General features: G+C 45.8%; 1 protein-coding gene across 7 annotated transcripts in view; it reads right to left on the reverse strand.

The window, feature by feature from the left end:
- The window catches only part of foxp2 (forkhead box P2), a 102,249-nt gene that overhangs the window by 16,271 nt on the left and 72,241 nt on the right, over nucleotides 1–13,737 (reverse strand). For all 7 annotated transcript variants that reach the window (XM_069156846.1, XM_069156844.1, XM_069156845.1 and 4 more), the window contains 4 exons: nucleotides 11,380–11,560; nucleotides 9,976–10,279; nucleotides 7,971–8,075; nucleotides 1,737–1,824 (listed from right to left, as the gene is read on the reverse strand). In XM_069156846.1, coding sequence (XP_069012947.1) covers nucleotides 1,737–1,824; nucleotides 7,971–8,075; nucleotides 9,976–10,279; nucleotides 11,380–11,560 — 678 coding nt within the window. The remainder of the gene's footprint in view (nucleotides 1–1,736; nucleotides 1,825–7,970; nucleotides 8,076–9,975; nucleotides 10,280–11,379; nucleotides 11,561–13,737) is intronic.

A 13,737-nucleotide genomic window follows, 5' to 3' on the forward strand; every position in this document is an offset into this window, starting at 1 on the left:
GAAGGAAGGAAGGAAGGAAGGAAGGAGAAAGGAGAAAAGAAAGAAAGAAAGAAAGAAAGAAAGAAAGAAAGAAAGAAAGAAAGAAAGAAAGAAAGAGCCAGCTGTTCAGCTGGTAATGTGAGGAGAATATGAGAGGCTGGGGGAGACGGGGGGGAAAGGTGCAGACAGGTCAGGCTAAACAAATAGCATTTCATCTTTTTGTCAATAGCAGAATTTAGGTCAGAGAGGCTCTGACAGTAACAAGCTAGTTGGACCATAAATTAGGTGGTCCTGAGTGTCTGCTCAAAGTCCTGTGGACACTCTTAGGGGGATGGAGCGTAGCCAGCAGCTGCTGAGAGGTGAAGGGGTCTTCCAAACAGGGTGCCAGGCGGCCCCGCCTCTCCGGTCCAGTTAGTGGCCCCAGCCAGTGCCTATCATCAATCTAATTCACAAGGAGTGACAGGGACCGGACCATGTGAAAGGCTGAACCCCCCCACGCCCTTAATACACACACACACACACACACACACACACACACACACGGATCAAACACACAAGAGAAACAGACAAGCAAGTAGGTGTGCACATACACAGAGGTGCACAGAGCTGGGCCTCATTACTAGTGACGGCTCTCGTGGAAAAAAAAAATGAGGAAGAGAGGGATGGTGGGAAGAAGGAATGAAAGAAAAACGAAGAGAGGAGAAGAGACAGGGCAGACAACACAAGTGCACCACTGTAATTGGTCACACAGTAAAGAGCGAGCTTCAACAGCTTTGTGCTGCAATGAAAAACAAAACACAAAAAATGAAATGAAATAAACAGATCCTTTTTTCCATCTTTTTTCCATGCCAACACAAATTGATTTACTTTGAAGATGCCACAGATGCCCAACAATGAAATACAAACTGTTTATCAGACGAGAAAATAACTGTCTGTGGGAGGAAATGCTTGGCTTCAAATAGGCCTGGTATTATGGCCGAGGGTATGTGAACGAGCACATTTGGATTTCTTCATACATAGAGTTAAGTCATCATAAGCAAGGCATCTTTATGATAATTGAGATGATTTTATTACCAACATCTTTATTTATTAAGGAGAACTTTTCAGCTTTTACCCAATCACTAAAAGGAACTGAGGCCTGGCAGAGTGAACACTTCCAACTGGCACTGAGTTTTGAAACACACAGAAATCTAGTTGTTTCTAAAGGAAGGGCTCCGCTTGTCGGCAATGCTGAGTAATAATGTCGCTCAATCAGCGCTCTCATTATCTAGCCAGCATGACTTCTTAATAAGGTCACGCTCCACCTACTGAAAATAGTTCCCTCCTTTTGAGCTTTCTTCAGGTGCAAAGTGCAGTTAATTAACACAGCAGACTGGGAGAGATGCGCTCGCTATTAATTGGAAAGAAAAAGAGGAAGAAGAAAAAAAAAAAAAAAAAGCAGAGAAAATAAAGCATACGCTTAATTCAATTAAAACAGCCATAATGGCTTTCGTTGTAAGGCCTGAGGATTCCTTTGTTTAGTGGCTTTGTTGAATTCTGCAGGTCCTGCTTGTGTGGAAGTATTAAGCGGACCACAATATGGCCTTTCTCTCACTTACACAACTTTCAAAAAAGAAAGTTTGGAGAGGATGATTCGTGACTTAAATGTGAATAGAATTCAGTATTGTAAAATGTGACAATGGCCAAGCCAGACAATACACATGACTTTGTTCCAAAATAGAGTTTTTCTGCTCTTTATTATCTGAGAGAGAACTTACTTGTATTTCCAGCTGCTGTACGACTTGCATCTGGACTCGACACTGGGCTGTGCTCCGGTCATCGAGGGCATGTTCGTTGTTTAGGTGCCTGGTGGCGGACGGAGAGACAAGACAGATATTACACACTGACTTTAAAATCGATCAAATATGACACAGCACGAAGAAAACAGCAAGTGATATTCATTTTCACCAGCATCAAAATTGTGGGAGATGATAATTGCAGTATCAACTTCACCACTGGTTTGTTTTAATGATAATATTTCTATACTAGGACAATTATCTATAGGATCCTGTTAGGAACCATTGTTCCACTCTGAAATGAGTTAATTAGAAGTAACATGACGGTGTGTGGTGCCATGTTTAACATGACAATAGGCCTGCGCCAGTTTGGATGGCGAACTTCACTGCCACCATGAACGCTGCTTTCTACAGAGAATAAAAGATGCTGGCCCAGCAGAACGGCTTTGTCTCCTTCGTTTACCGAAAACAATACACACAATTTAACACCGGCAACATTTGACACACAAAAGCGGTTCTTCACTTGAAGGTGCATTATCCAGCAGCAGACATATTAAATGTATCTGGTGTGTTCGCCTCATTAGAAGAAAAAAAGGCTGCCAGACAGCCATAACAGTCAATGAGGGTTTTTGTCTTGACTGGATTTCGTCTGTAGGACACAAAAGCTCCACCATTAAGATAGACCTGGTAATGCTCACGTAGGCGGTCACACACAAACACACACACACACACACACACACACACACACACACACACACACACACACACACACACACACACACACACACACACACACACACACACAAATATGGGGCGAAAAGGGGTTTCTAAAGTGTTGTGATGCTGGTTAATGAGCCTCTATCTAAATGATCATTGGTGACAAACTCACAAAGCAAGCTTTGAGGAGGCATGCTTATGAAATGCCAGAGCTGCCACTTTATCTCCAGTAATTATAGGTTAGCTTGCAGACCCTTCAATGATCATTTACAGCGCTGCCTCCAGTGCATTAGAGGGAGTACAAAATCTCTCTCTCACTCTCTGGCTTTCACTTTATCTAAGAACACACACACACACACACACACACACACACACACACACACACACACACACTCGCTTACATTATCATGAACTTGCACAAACACTGATTGGCACACAAAAAGGGTACACAAACACACTGATAGGGAAAAAAATACACACTCCCATCACATATCCCCGTATTTTCTCCCTCACTTGTTGTTTATCTGCAATGTGCAAAACAAGACAACTCATTGAGCCGGCTTCTCTCGGCCTGCCACTCAAAAGCTGGATGGAACATTTGTAATCACAACAGCTCTGTACCTTTCAATTAGCCTGCACACATTTAAAACCATTCCATCTTGTCCCTGCTTACACTTCTGTGAGCATTTCAGGTTTAATGCCCAGAAATTTTTCATTATAAATCAAGAATTAGGTGGCATTAAAGAAGAAAAGAAAAGGAAGGAGAGTTGGGGAGAGGGATGGATGAGGGATAGCAGCAGGAAAAGGGGAGGGACGAACTGGTGGATTTCTTCAGCCCTGTGCCTAATTGCTGTTTCAGAATGCGCATGCAAAAAGGGGGCCTTTCATTAATCATTTAATCACATTCCTCGCAGGATGAGGGAACTAATGTTGCAAATACCCTTTTCATTTCACTGCCCATAATGCTATCTTATGCACTTGATGTATGGCGTGTGTCATGAATTACAGCTGCTTCAAAAGCACAGAGTGGCCTGCTTGCTGTCCCTAAAGATACCTCGTTACAAAATAAAAAAATAATAAAAAAGAGAGAGTGAGAGAGAGAGAGAGAGAGAGGGAAATCGTTATTAAGCTTCCTTCTTAAGACAAGACAAGCAGCTTGTTTCTCTTATATTTTTGTGAATGCCTGTGTTTGTGTGTGAAGGCCTGGCGACAGTCCTCCAGACAGTTACGGCTTCCACTGCTGGTCAGTTAGCGAGGCGATTACAGGAATATAACCACATACATTTATGAAATATTCAAATGGAAGCATGTCCTACTGAGTATTAATAATGCCAGACAAAGACAGAAATGGAGCGGAGGGGGTTGGGGGGGTAAGACACAGATGGGCAGACAGAAAACAATAATGAAAGAACACCTTATTGACTGAAATGTGAAGAAACGAGTACTTTGTGTTCTTGAACTGATAACTGTCTTCTGTAGTTACACTAAAATCCCTTTACTAGTGTCTCTTATTTTATTTCCTTTCAAGCCCTTCTCTTGTATGGTTTTTTTTTCATTACACTTTAACGGCTTTTGTTGCCTTAATTCAAACCAAATCTAAATTATTTAAAGGTGAAAATATAAATTGATTTGAGACAAAGAGTCGGACTCATCTCTACTGTAGCATGAGCCTTTAAACTTAAGGATGGAGGGCACACGTCTCAGTGTCAGGCCTGGCTGGCTGCTGTTTATGTTTACTGTTCTTGACTCATTGTAGGGGAGCATTGATTTCTGCCTTTGAGGGAATTACCCATGTGATGAAGGCCATCGGAGTACAGGCAAGAAAGGATGAATGGAGATTGAGAGATGTAGCCGAGACAGAAAAATCAAAGCAAATAACAGCAAATAAAGAGACAAAGAGAGTGATAAACAGAGGAGGGGCAGAGGGGGGGGAGACAGCTGTTTTACAGATAAAGATGTCTTCTTCTTTTTTAAAAGAAATTGGGTCCAGCGGTTTCTCTTACCTCTTAAAGAGAAGGGAACAAAACATCTCAAAGGTGTTTCCCCATAGCTGGGCACATGAATATGTATAGGCCATCAACATCCACTAAGGGCCCAATAATAAATGCACTCAAGCCAGCATATGGATGATACACTTCTGCTAATTGTCTGTGTGTATTATCACGGGCCACACAGGCCCAGCAGAGAAAGTTTGGCCCCTTAACTGTCTGTGCGTGACACACAAACACGCACAACAACACCAGTTCGGTCAAGCTGAAACTGCACATACACACACAGCATACAAACAGAGCACAGCCATGTGTATCTAGCATGCATAAACAAGTCCACAAGCATGCATATTTCTCTCACACACACACACACACACACACACACACACTTTCCCCTTGGTGGTGGTGCGGAAGTAATGCCCTCCGTTTTAAAGGTCTTGTCACAGTGCAGCAGACATGTGGAAGGGTAGAAGAGAGCATAGCTATCCAGGGGCCGGCGGCCTGCCTGCCTGCCTGCCTCCACAGTGTGCGAATGTGTACATTATATAGAGACAAAGACACTTGCCTGCTGCCTTGTGGGTTTAATTAGCAACGGGTTACAGACACCAACGTTCAGGTTAGCGGCTGAGCTTGCCATTTTAACATGGAGCCTGCCTTCCTGCCAGTAATAAGGGGAGCCGAGTGGTGACAGAAAGTGGAAGAGTTAAGTGTGTGTGTGTGTGTGTGTGTGTGTGTGTGTGTGTGTGTGTGAGGAAGTATCTGTTTATGTGTGAAGAGAGTGTATTTCATTGAGGTGGGAGGACATTGATTTAAAAGGGGAACACAAGGTGAGAAGTCAAAACGAGGGGGAACAATGTATACCAGGGAGAAGAAACAGGAGGCTGGTTATGTTCTACACAAAAATTGCATTAAGGAAGAGGTAGGCATTTTTTCACAAATATTTTCAAGCATTAATTGCATTTTCTATCTCCTATGTTTAACAAAAAAGGCTCCAACAAAAATAGCTCTAGCACATAACCTAAAAGCATTATTGTTCCTGCCCTCCCTCTTTTTCGTGTAACTAACACAAATACACCCACAAACCGCAACACCCACCGCTCAAGAAACATTCCCAGTGAAATGATTTCATTTTGAACTTCACAGAGCTAATTCAGGGTGCCAGCCACCTCGCGGCTACCTTTTCCAGGTGAGAACACTTAAAAGCACACTGAGGAGCTATTAAATGCTGATCTTGACAAGTTTCTTCATGCAACAAAACAATAGATGACTAAACGTGTCACCGCCGCTGAGCTGAGCTGAGCTCCTACAGCGAGCTACGAGACGCCGGCTTGACTTGGGTCCCCCTCCCTCTCGCACGTAACCCACACCCCGACTACCAACATCTAAACTGTCATCTAAATCTGACACGCGCTTTATGTAACCCCGTTTAAACTGCACCCGTGTGTGTGTGCATGTGTGCATGGGTGTGTGTTGTAGCCGACTGGCATCTCCGGAAACATAAAAGGACTCCCTCTGACACCTACAATCACTGCTCCAAGGCACGCCACCGAGCAGTCATCTTTGTTCTGATGACGAGCCTGCCGTCTTTGTCGGTGTCTGTTTTCATGTGCTGGCTCGGTTACAGTATAGAGCCAGCCTCTGACTTGCAGGGGTGTGTGTGTGTGTGTGTGTGTGTGTGTGTGTGTGTGTGTGTGTGTGTGTGTGTGTGTGCGCGTGTGGCGGGGAGGATGCTGTACCAAGACACGGTTCTGTTTTGTAGCAGCCGATGTTCTGGCAAGTGTTTCTACAAAACCGTCTGCCAACCTGTGCTCTCGCTTTCAAGTTTGAAATCTACCTGTTTTCTCTCCACCTGCCTTTCAGTTTGTCTTTACAACCGTGCATCCTTTTGCATTGGCTTACCAGCTTACCCTGCTTCACACACACACACACACACACACACACACACACACACACACACACACACACGCACACACACACACACACACACACACTCGCACTCACACTCACACCTCTGCCCCTCACCCAAATAAGCAGCTAAGCTACCTGGCCACAGTATCTGCAGAGCACACAGACTCGCGTGTGTTTGCGTGTGAGTACAGTGCAGAGGAACAGTCTTCTTTTAAGTAAGTGTACTACTGAGGTGATAGGACAAGATATCAGAAAACCTGCTAATCCTATACAGGGTTGCCTTATCACGCACACATCTGCTCCCAAGCTGCAAGGCAAACTGTTCTACCTAAACTCGCGCACATGTAGTTCGGGTTGGACGACGGTATGCGCACAGGAAACTGGCTTTTTATAAGAGAGACTTCCAGAATTATACTCCATGATGTCTACGGATGTGCCGAGCCTGCTCTCTAACACTAATATTAACATTGACATGTATGTAGCACATTTTCCACAGGGGATAAGCAAACACACTTGTCAGGCTGGAATTGTAATATTCACCTCATTCATTTTAATCCATTGCTGTCAATTAGGGTTCCTTTCAGCGTATTATAAACCTTGACAGCGTGTGAAAATGGAGCCTAATGTACTGGCAGGGTGAGTCTTTGAAAGACTGGTAAACACCGTGTTTGTTGGAGCCGTTTCATTTCACAGCTACACCTTTTTAGCTTTAATTCACAAGCTGCTCTAGAATTACAAAAAGCCTGACCTAAATCCTGCAGCGGCTCCCGATGGGTGGACTAGTTTCTTGTATCTGTACATTTTTTTTTATTGCTTTCTGCAACTTATTACAGTCACTACTGTAGAGAAATGCATAATTTTGAAAATAAGCCGGAACAATGTCCTGATTTCAAGAGTTTATGTGAATTCACACGGACATTTACAGCCCATGAAAAACAGTCGCCAGATCGTTATTTCACAGTTAATTACAAATCTAATTAGAATATTCAAATTAAAGCTTTCCCTCTCTTTTCTTCTCTGTGTGAGAGCAGGGAGCCAGGAAAAGAGAGAGAGAGAGAGAGACAGAGAGCGAGAGAGACTCTCAGTGAGTGGCAATGTGATAACCTGTAATCGGCAGTGCTGCAAACACCTTCTTCCTTTGATGTCCCCCCACTAACATCCTGGCAACAAAGCCGGCCAATTACAAATGAGCTAATTAACTAAATTGTTGATGGAGCATGAAGAGTTCATTCGCTCTGGCGCCTGCACCATGACAACAGTGAATGGGGGCCTTTGTTGTAAAGGTAAGTGTGCGGCCGTGCGAGTTGCCATTAGCTTTTGATGCTTTTTCACAAACCTATCAGGGACCTCCACGGCAGGGAAGAAATTTGTTATGGATCAGAGTTGGTTTGAATCCTGCATTGCTGGAGCAGAACTCTGTCAACTGGCTGTCTGGAGGGTTAAAATGTGGTCTTTGAAAAGGCAGTGATGTTTTCTTTGTCCGGCCCCTGTATACACAGCGAGGGGAGGTGCTGTACTGACAGGTGATAACTTGTGTGTGTTTCAAAATATAGCAGTCCACAACAGGGAAGAGGTGAGCCGATAGCAGGGGGCATGTTCTTACTTCAAAAACTGTCCAAAGTCCTCACAGATGTTCTCACAGCCGGGCCACTTGCACACACCATGACCATACAGGGGGTGGGTCCCTCCACTTTCTTCATGTAGTGAACTGGAGGCAGACAGAAAAAAAAGACACAGAGAAAAATAAAAAAAAAAGAGTAAACAAGGAGGCCTGGAGAAAGAGAGAGGGGTCATCATGTTCAGTTGTGGGACATTCAGTTGTTAAATAACCAAGGCTAGATATACAGACACAGATAAGGAAATATATCAACAGAAATTTGGATGTCGGTTACAATCACTGATCTCCATTCAATCTAAATAATCACTCCATGCTGCTAACTACGTTAATGTGAGAACTATAAGTTCCGCTAACAGCCCTACTGGAAATCCAGAGTGAGCTGTCGCTTTGTCTCCAGCGCAGCCACCATCCCATCCAGTAAAGCTATTATGGGGAAGGGGGAGGGGTTAAGGAGGGGGAGAGGGGGGACTTCAAGTAAACATTAAAAATCCAGACAGCCATATAATTTTCATCAGGAGATTAATACTGTGTGTAACTTATGTTCTTTGAGGACGAGGGGAGCAGGGGTGTTCTGGCGTTTTTCAAATGGCACCCAAATAAGTTACGACCCTGCCTAGACAGCACATCCTATTAAAGATGACAGTTTAACCTTTAGGCTTTGCACTGGTGTGTGCGTCTGTCTGCGTGTGTGAAAATGCGAACGGTGTTGTGTACAGCCGGTGTCTTGGTGTGTGTTTGTCTGCTTATAGGTTAGGCCTGTGCATGCATGTGTGTGGTCGATGACTGCATGCATGCTTGCCTGTGTGTGTGTCTCCCATGAATATATGTGTGTGTGTGTGTGTGTGTGTGTGTGTGTGTGTGTGTGTGTGTGTGTGTGTGTGTGTGTGTGTGTGTGTGTGTGTGTGTGCGCGCGCGCTGGTGTATGTGTGTGAGCTCTGGTAGAGCTCATGCTGTGTTTTACAGAGGGGCTTCCCCCACATCGATCCATGGCATGTTAGTAAGCAGTGCTCCTGACAATACTCCTTGTTCGATCATTATGAGACACCACACACCCCTCGGGACACAGTCAGATAAAAAAGTATTTTTCCTGTCTTCCTTCTCCTCTCATTCACTCCCTTCCTCTGTGTTTCCCTCTGTCTTCCTTCTAAAGATATCTTTTTCAAGCCTCCTTTTAGTGGTACTGGAGAGATAGCATCTACTTTAAACCAATTACACAGCACTTCCACCTCCAGTGTGAGTTTCTACCAAGCATACACACACACACACACACACACACACACACACACACACACACACACACACACACACACACACACACACACACAGCTACCCTAAGTCCTTATTATAATATCGCCCAAGAAAAGCCTTTGAATAATGCATGGGCCAGATAGGCAGATATGTGAACAGTCAGTGTTTCGGTGCTGGGTGCATTTATAAAAGACGCCATCACAAGGATAAACATCTTGGAAACGCCACTCAAGGCATCACATATTCTGTTTACATGACAAGCAAGCAAGGAAGGTAATTTTCAAAAGAGAGGAAAAAAAAAAGAGAGCGAGAAAGCACTAAATACTTAATGTACAAGGGGGTTACCTTGTCTTGCCTGCCAGAGAGGCTTGTTGTATGTGCGCCTGCCTGCATGGCTTCCTCTCCTTGCTTTTGATATGTGTGTGCAAGCTAAGTGTGTTCAATGGCATCCACCATCCCCTGGGAGAACGAGGCTCTTTACTTTTTTTAAAAAATATTACCAAGACACTAATAAACTATTGAATAAATAAACACAACATCCTGTTTTCCCCTTAAGTAACAAAGCTGCAGATTGTTACTGAGTTTTGATGTGTTGGTACGCAACAACAACGAGCCTGTGTGACGGGTTGCAATTGTGCTGCTGGAAACTTTTCATCTTCTCCGCCCTTTTCCTCGCTGCCGTATCAAAAAGGAGAGTGGGTGACTTTTCAATTATTATGATTATGATTTTTTTTTTGTTTACCTCTCTCGCTCCCTTTCCCGTTCCCTCTCTCTTCTGTGGTTGAGGGCGGGGGACTGTCCGTTAGCGATGGAATGGTGCGAGATGGGCGGCGATGCTTTGGCGGGATTGGAGGAGGAGGTAGTTGAAGAAGAGTTGTTGGTGGAGAGGTCTAAACCGCCACCCACGCCACCGCCGCCGCCCCCCACGCCCGTGCCGGTGCCGGTGCCGCCGCTGCTGTGTTTGATGCCGTTGTCTTCCATGATGTGGCCGCCGCCTCCGGTCACGTCCTTCCACAGCTGCTGGAGCTCGGCGGGGCTCAGGCCAGCTAAGGACATCGAGAGAGGGAGACAGAGAGGGGAGTGGGTAGCTAAGTAGGGCGATTTTGCTGTCTATCCAATTGATAAGGCTGCTTAGTTAAACGCAAACACTTTGTGTCCGCGATGAGACAGAAGTTTCAACTCTCCAAACTTTACTCAACAGACAGAAAACTTCCATACAGCTGCATGACAGAAGGCCTCGGCGAGGGACGACGCCAATTTGAACTCAAACTTTCCTCATCAGAACACTTGTGCTGCTCTCAGTCACTAGCACTTGTGTTTTCAATGAGGAGAAACTCGAAACACTGATGAGAGTGAACATGTGCATGTTCCACCTGAGATAAACAAGCTTTGTCCACTGCTTGTTTCTAACTATTTAGGCAAAATGCACTCCTTTGATTTACTTCTCACATCTTCCTCCCTGTTGTTTTCCATCCACGCCATTTTGCTGGTAAACAACAAACATAGGTGTTTACTTTGCTCGGGGGGAGAAAATGGAGCCTATTCACCCCTCTATCTCTGTGTCCTTTTATTCTTCTCTTTTGCCTCTCCCTGGTTCTTAGTGGAGGCAGTAAACAACAACAACAACAACAACTGCTGAAAGAGGGAGGAGGGGGGGGGGAGCGGGGGAATAGAAACAAGAGATAGAAAAACAACAAACACTGGCATAGCAGAGCTGAGAGAGAAACAGAGGTAGACAAAGAAAGCCATAATCAGACAAGAAGAGAGAGAAAAAGGAAGAATAGAGGACTAAACAAAACAATCATGTGGAGAGTTAGGGACAAAGTGGACGGTAGAAGAGCATACCAATGAGGGGAAGGGAGACAGACAGACATACTTAGAGATAACGCAACAGGGACACAGGTGCATACAAATTAGAAAAAAAAATGAAGACAGGCAGGGTAGAGAGACATGAAGAGGGGGAGGACAGACAGGCTTGGAGACACGAGATGGAAATCGGTCAACGAAAGACATCCAGACAAACACTTCACACTTGCAGACAAAACACAGGAAGTATGTGGCTACTACTGCTGCAAGTCACGTGCTCGAGATCAACGCATTCACCACATGCCTGCTCCCTTCTTCCTTCCTCCCACCCTCCTCTTACCTTGTGGGGGCAGGGTCTGTCCGGGCAGGGCAGCTTGGCCTGGAGCGGGCCCGGGCAGCGAGAGCAGGCCCTGGCGCTGCATGTTGAGCAGGTGCTGCTGCTGCTGGAGCTGCTGCATCTGCAGGAGCTGCTGCTGGAAGACGAGCTGCTGGGCGGCCAGCTGCTGCTGCTGCTGCTGTTGCTATAGAGAGGAGGAGGCGGAAGAGAGGAGCAAGAGAGGAGAGAGGAGAGGGGAAATTATAGACGAATTAACGACTGAGGGAGCGGGAGAGAAGCCGTGTTTTTGCTGTGTGTGTGTGTGTGTGTGTGTGTGTGTGTGTGTGTGTGTGTGTGTGTGTGTGTGTGTGTGTGTGTGTGTGTGTGTGTGGAGAGTCTGTACTCACTCGCCTCCGCCGTGACCTTAGCTATACCTCTCTGCCTCTTCCTCTCTGTCTCTCTGCAAGCTCTCCCTCTCTTGTCTGCGCTCTCTTACTGTTTCCTCCTCTTTTTTTGGGCTGTACCACACTGCTGTTGCCTTCTCCTCTCTTTGCTGTGTGTGTGTGTGTGTGTGTGTGTGTGTGTGTGTGTGTGTGTGTGTGTGTGTGTGTGACAGACAGACACAAAGCGACGCTGATACACCAGGTCTCAAGCCTGTCAGTGTATGTGGCTTGTGATTGTGTATGATACTAAGCCTCTGGTTTTACCCCCCCCCCCCCCCCCCCCAGCCACCCACCCCACCCCCCACCTCCTTCTTCCAAACCCTGATAGTTAATTGTCTCGCCTGCACTGATGGTCTGTTACAGCTTATGTGACCAGAGGGAGCTGGCAGAATGAGAGATTTACAGCTCCACGTGCATGTGAACGCATAGACACAAACAAAAACACACACACACACACACACACACACATACACACACACACACACACACACACACTGCACCCCCACCCCTCTCTTCCACTCCCTCTCAGCTCTCCTCGCTGCCTCACAGAGTTGTTTATTGCTGGGCCAGACAGGCAATTGCATAAGCGCTGTGCAAAAAAAAAACAACAAACAACAAAAACAACAACAAACTGGAAAATATCAAACTCAGTCACCGTGGCAAACAACGAGCCAGAGAGGCAGTGAGAGAAACGAGCTTTGAGCTCTGAGCTGTGAAACGGGGCTGCATCGCAAACACCTATATTGAATTATGAAAACTCAGGTAATAACTGGCTGTAAGTGCAGCCTATTAGATTTAATGGAATATATTCTTTCTCTGTAGTCTGCCATGTAAAAAGGGACAATACACGCACAGGATGTAATGTTTTAAGTGTGATGTTGATGTCTTCCTCTTTTTCTTCTCCACGCACATGTGGATGTGTACACAGCATGTCATGCTCATGTGTTTCTGCGGAGCACCTGGAAGAGTATGGAGGTGGAGGGACTCAGGAGGTGGGGAGGAGGAAGAGGAAGAAGAAGAAGAAGAAGAAAACGAAGGGGGTGCGTGTGTGTGTGTGTGTGTGGTGGTGGTGGTGGTGGTGGGGGGGGGGGGGGGGGGGAACTTGTGATGCGCTCACTGGAAAACAGGCTGCATAATGGAGTGGTTGAGGAAAGGCGGTTTTGCCCCCCACAACCCTCCACCCCGCCTCAGGAGAAATAAGGGAGCAATTTCTATTCCATATTTGATGGCGAGACCCCTGAAAAACTCGATTCACAAATCCAAACAGAAACAAAGCCGCCGGGAGGTCAGTTGCGACTTCCTGTCGGGGCAGCATAATGGGCTGCTTGACGAGACACTGAGGTACGAACACAGAAAGCGAGAGGGGGGAAAAAAAAAAACAGAAAGACAGGATGTGCGTGTTTATGTGGCACCTTTTTCTTTTTTTTTTTCCTTATCAATTTAGCTGCTTCCACACATACAGTGTTGTCTGGATGTGGCCCCCAGACTGGCTCTTGAAGGTTCGGCACCGACACCGTTAGGCAAATGTGCTCGAGGGCTGTCATGCTTGTCTCCTCTCTTTCCGATAGCCCAAACAGAACGAAACGGAGCCGTGTCTGTCGACTGGCTGCCTGTCACGGTGATTTATGAGGACCGTACGTTGTAACTTTAGTGGTGGTGCATGTGTTTGTGTGTGTTTGTACGCCCACAGAAACAGTTCATTAACGAGTTGGACGCAGGACCCTTTGTCTCTGGTCTCCTTTCTATAAATCAGGGGGAGCATGTGTGCATTCGCAGCGTGTCACTTGAAGCAGTTCATTAATGGAGTCAGTCCCTGGATCGCCATATGAAGGTAGCAGGGACAGACACTAGAGTATAGCTAGGATTGGTGTGTATGTGTGTGTGTGTGTGTGTGTGTGTGTGTGTGTGTGTGTGTGTGTGTGTGTGTGTGTGTGTTATG

This window comes from Embiotoca jacksoni, unplaced genomic scaffold, assembly GCF_022577435.1.
Source record: "Embiotoca jacksoni isolate LCO1_2020_lvr unplaced genomic scaffold, fEmbJac1.0.p SCAF_21, whole genome shotgun sequence".
Taxonomy (NCBI): domain Eukaryota; kingdom Metazoa; phylum Chordata; class Actinopteri; family Embiotocidae; genus Embiotoca; species Embiotoca jacksoni.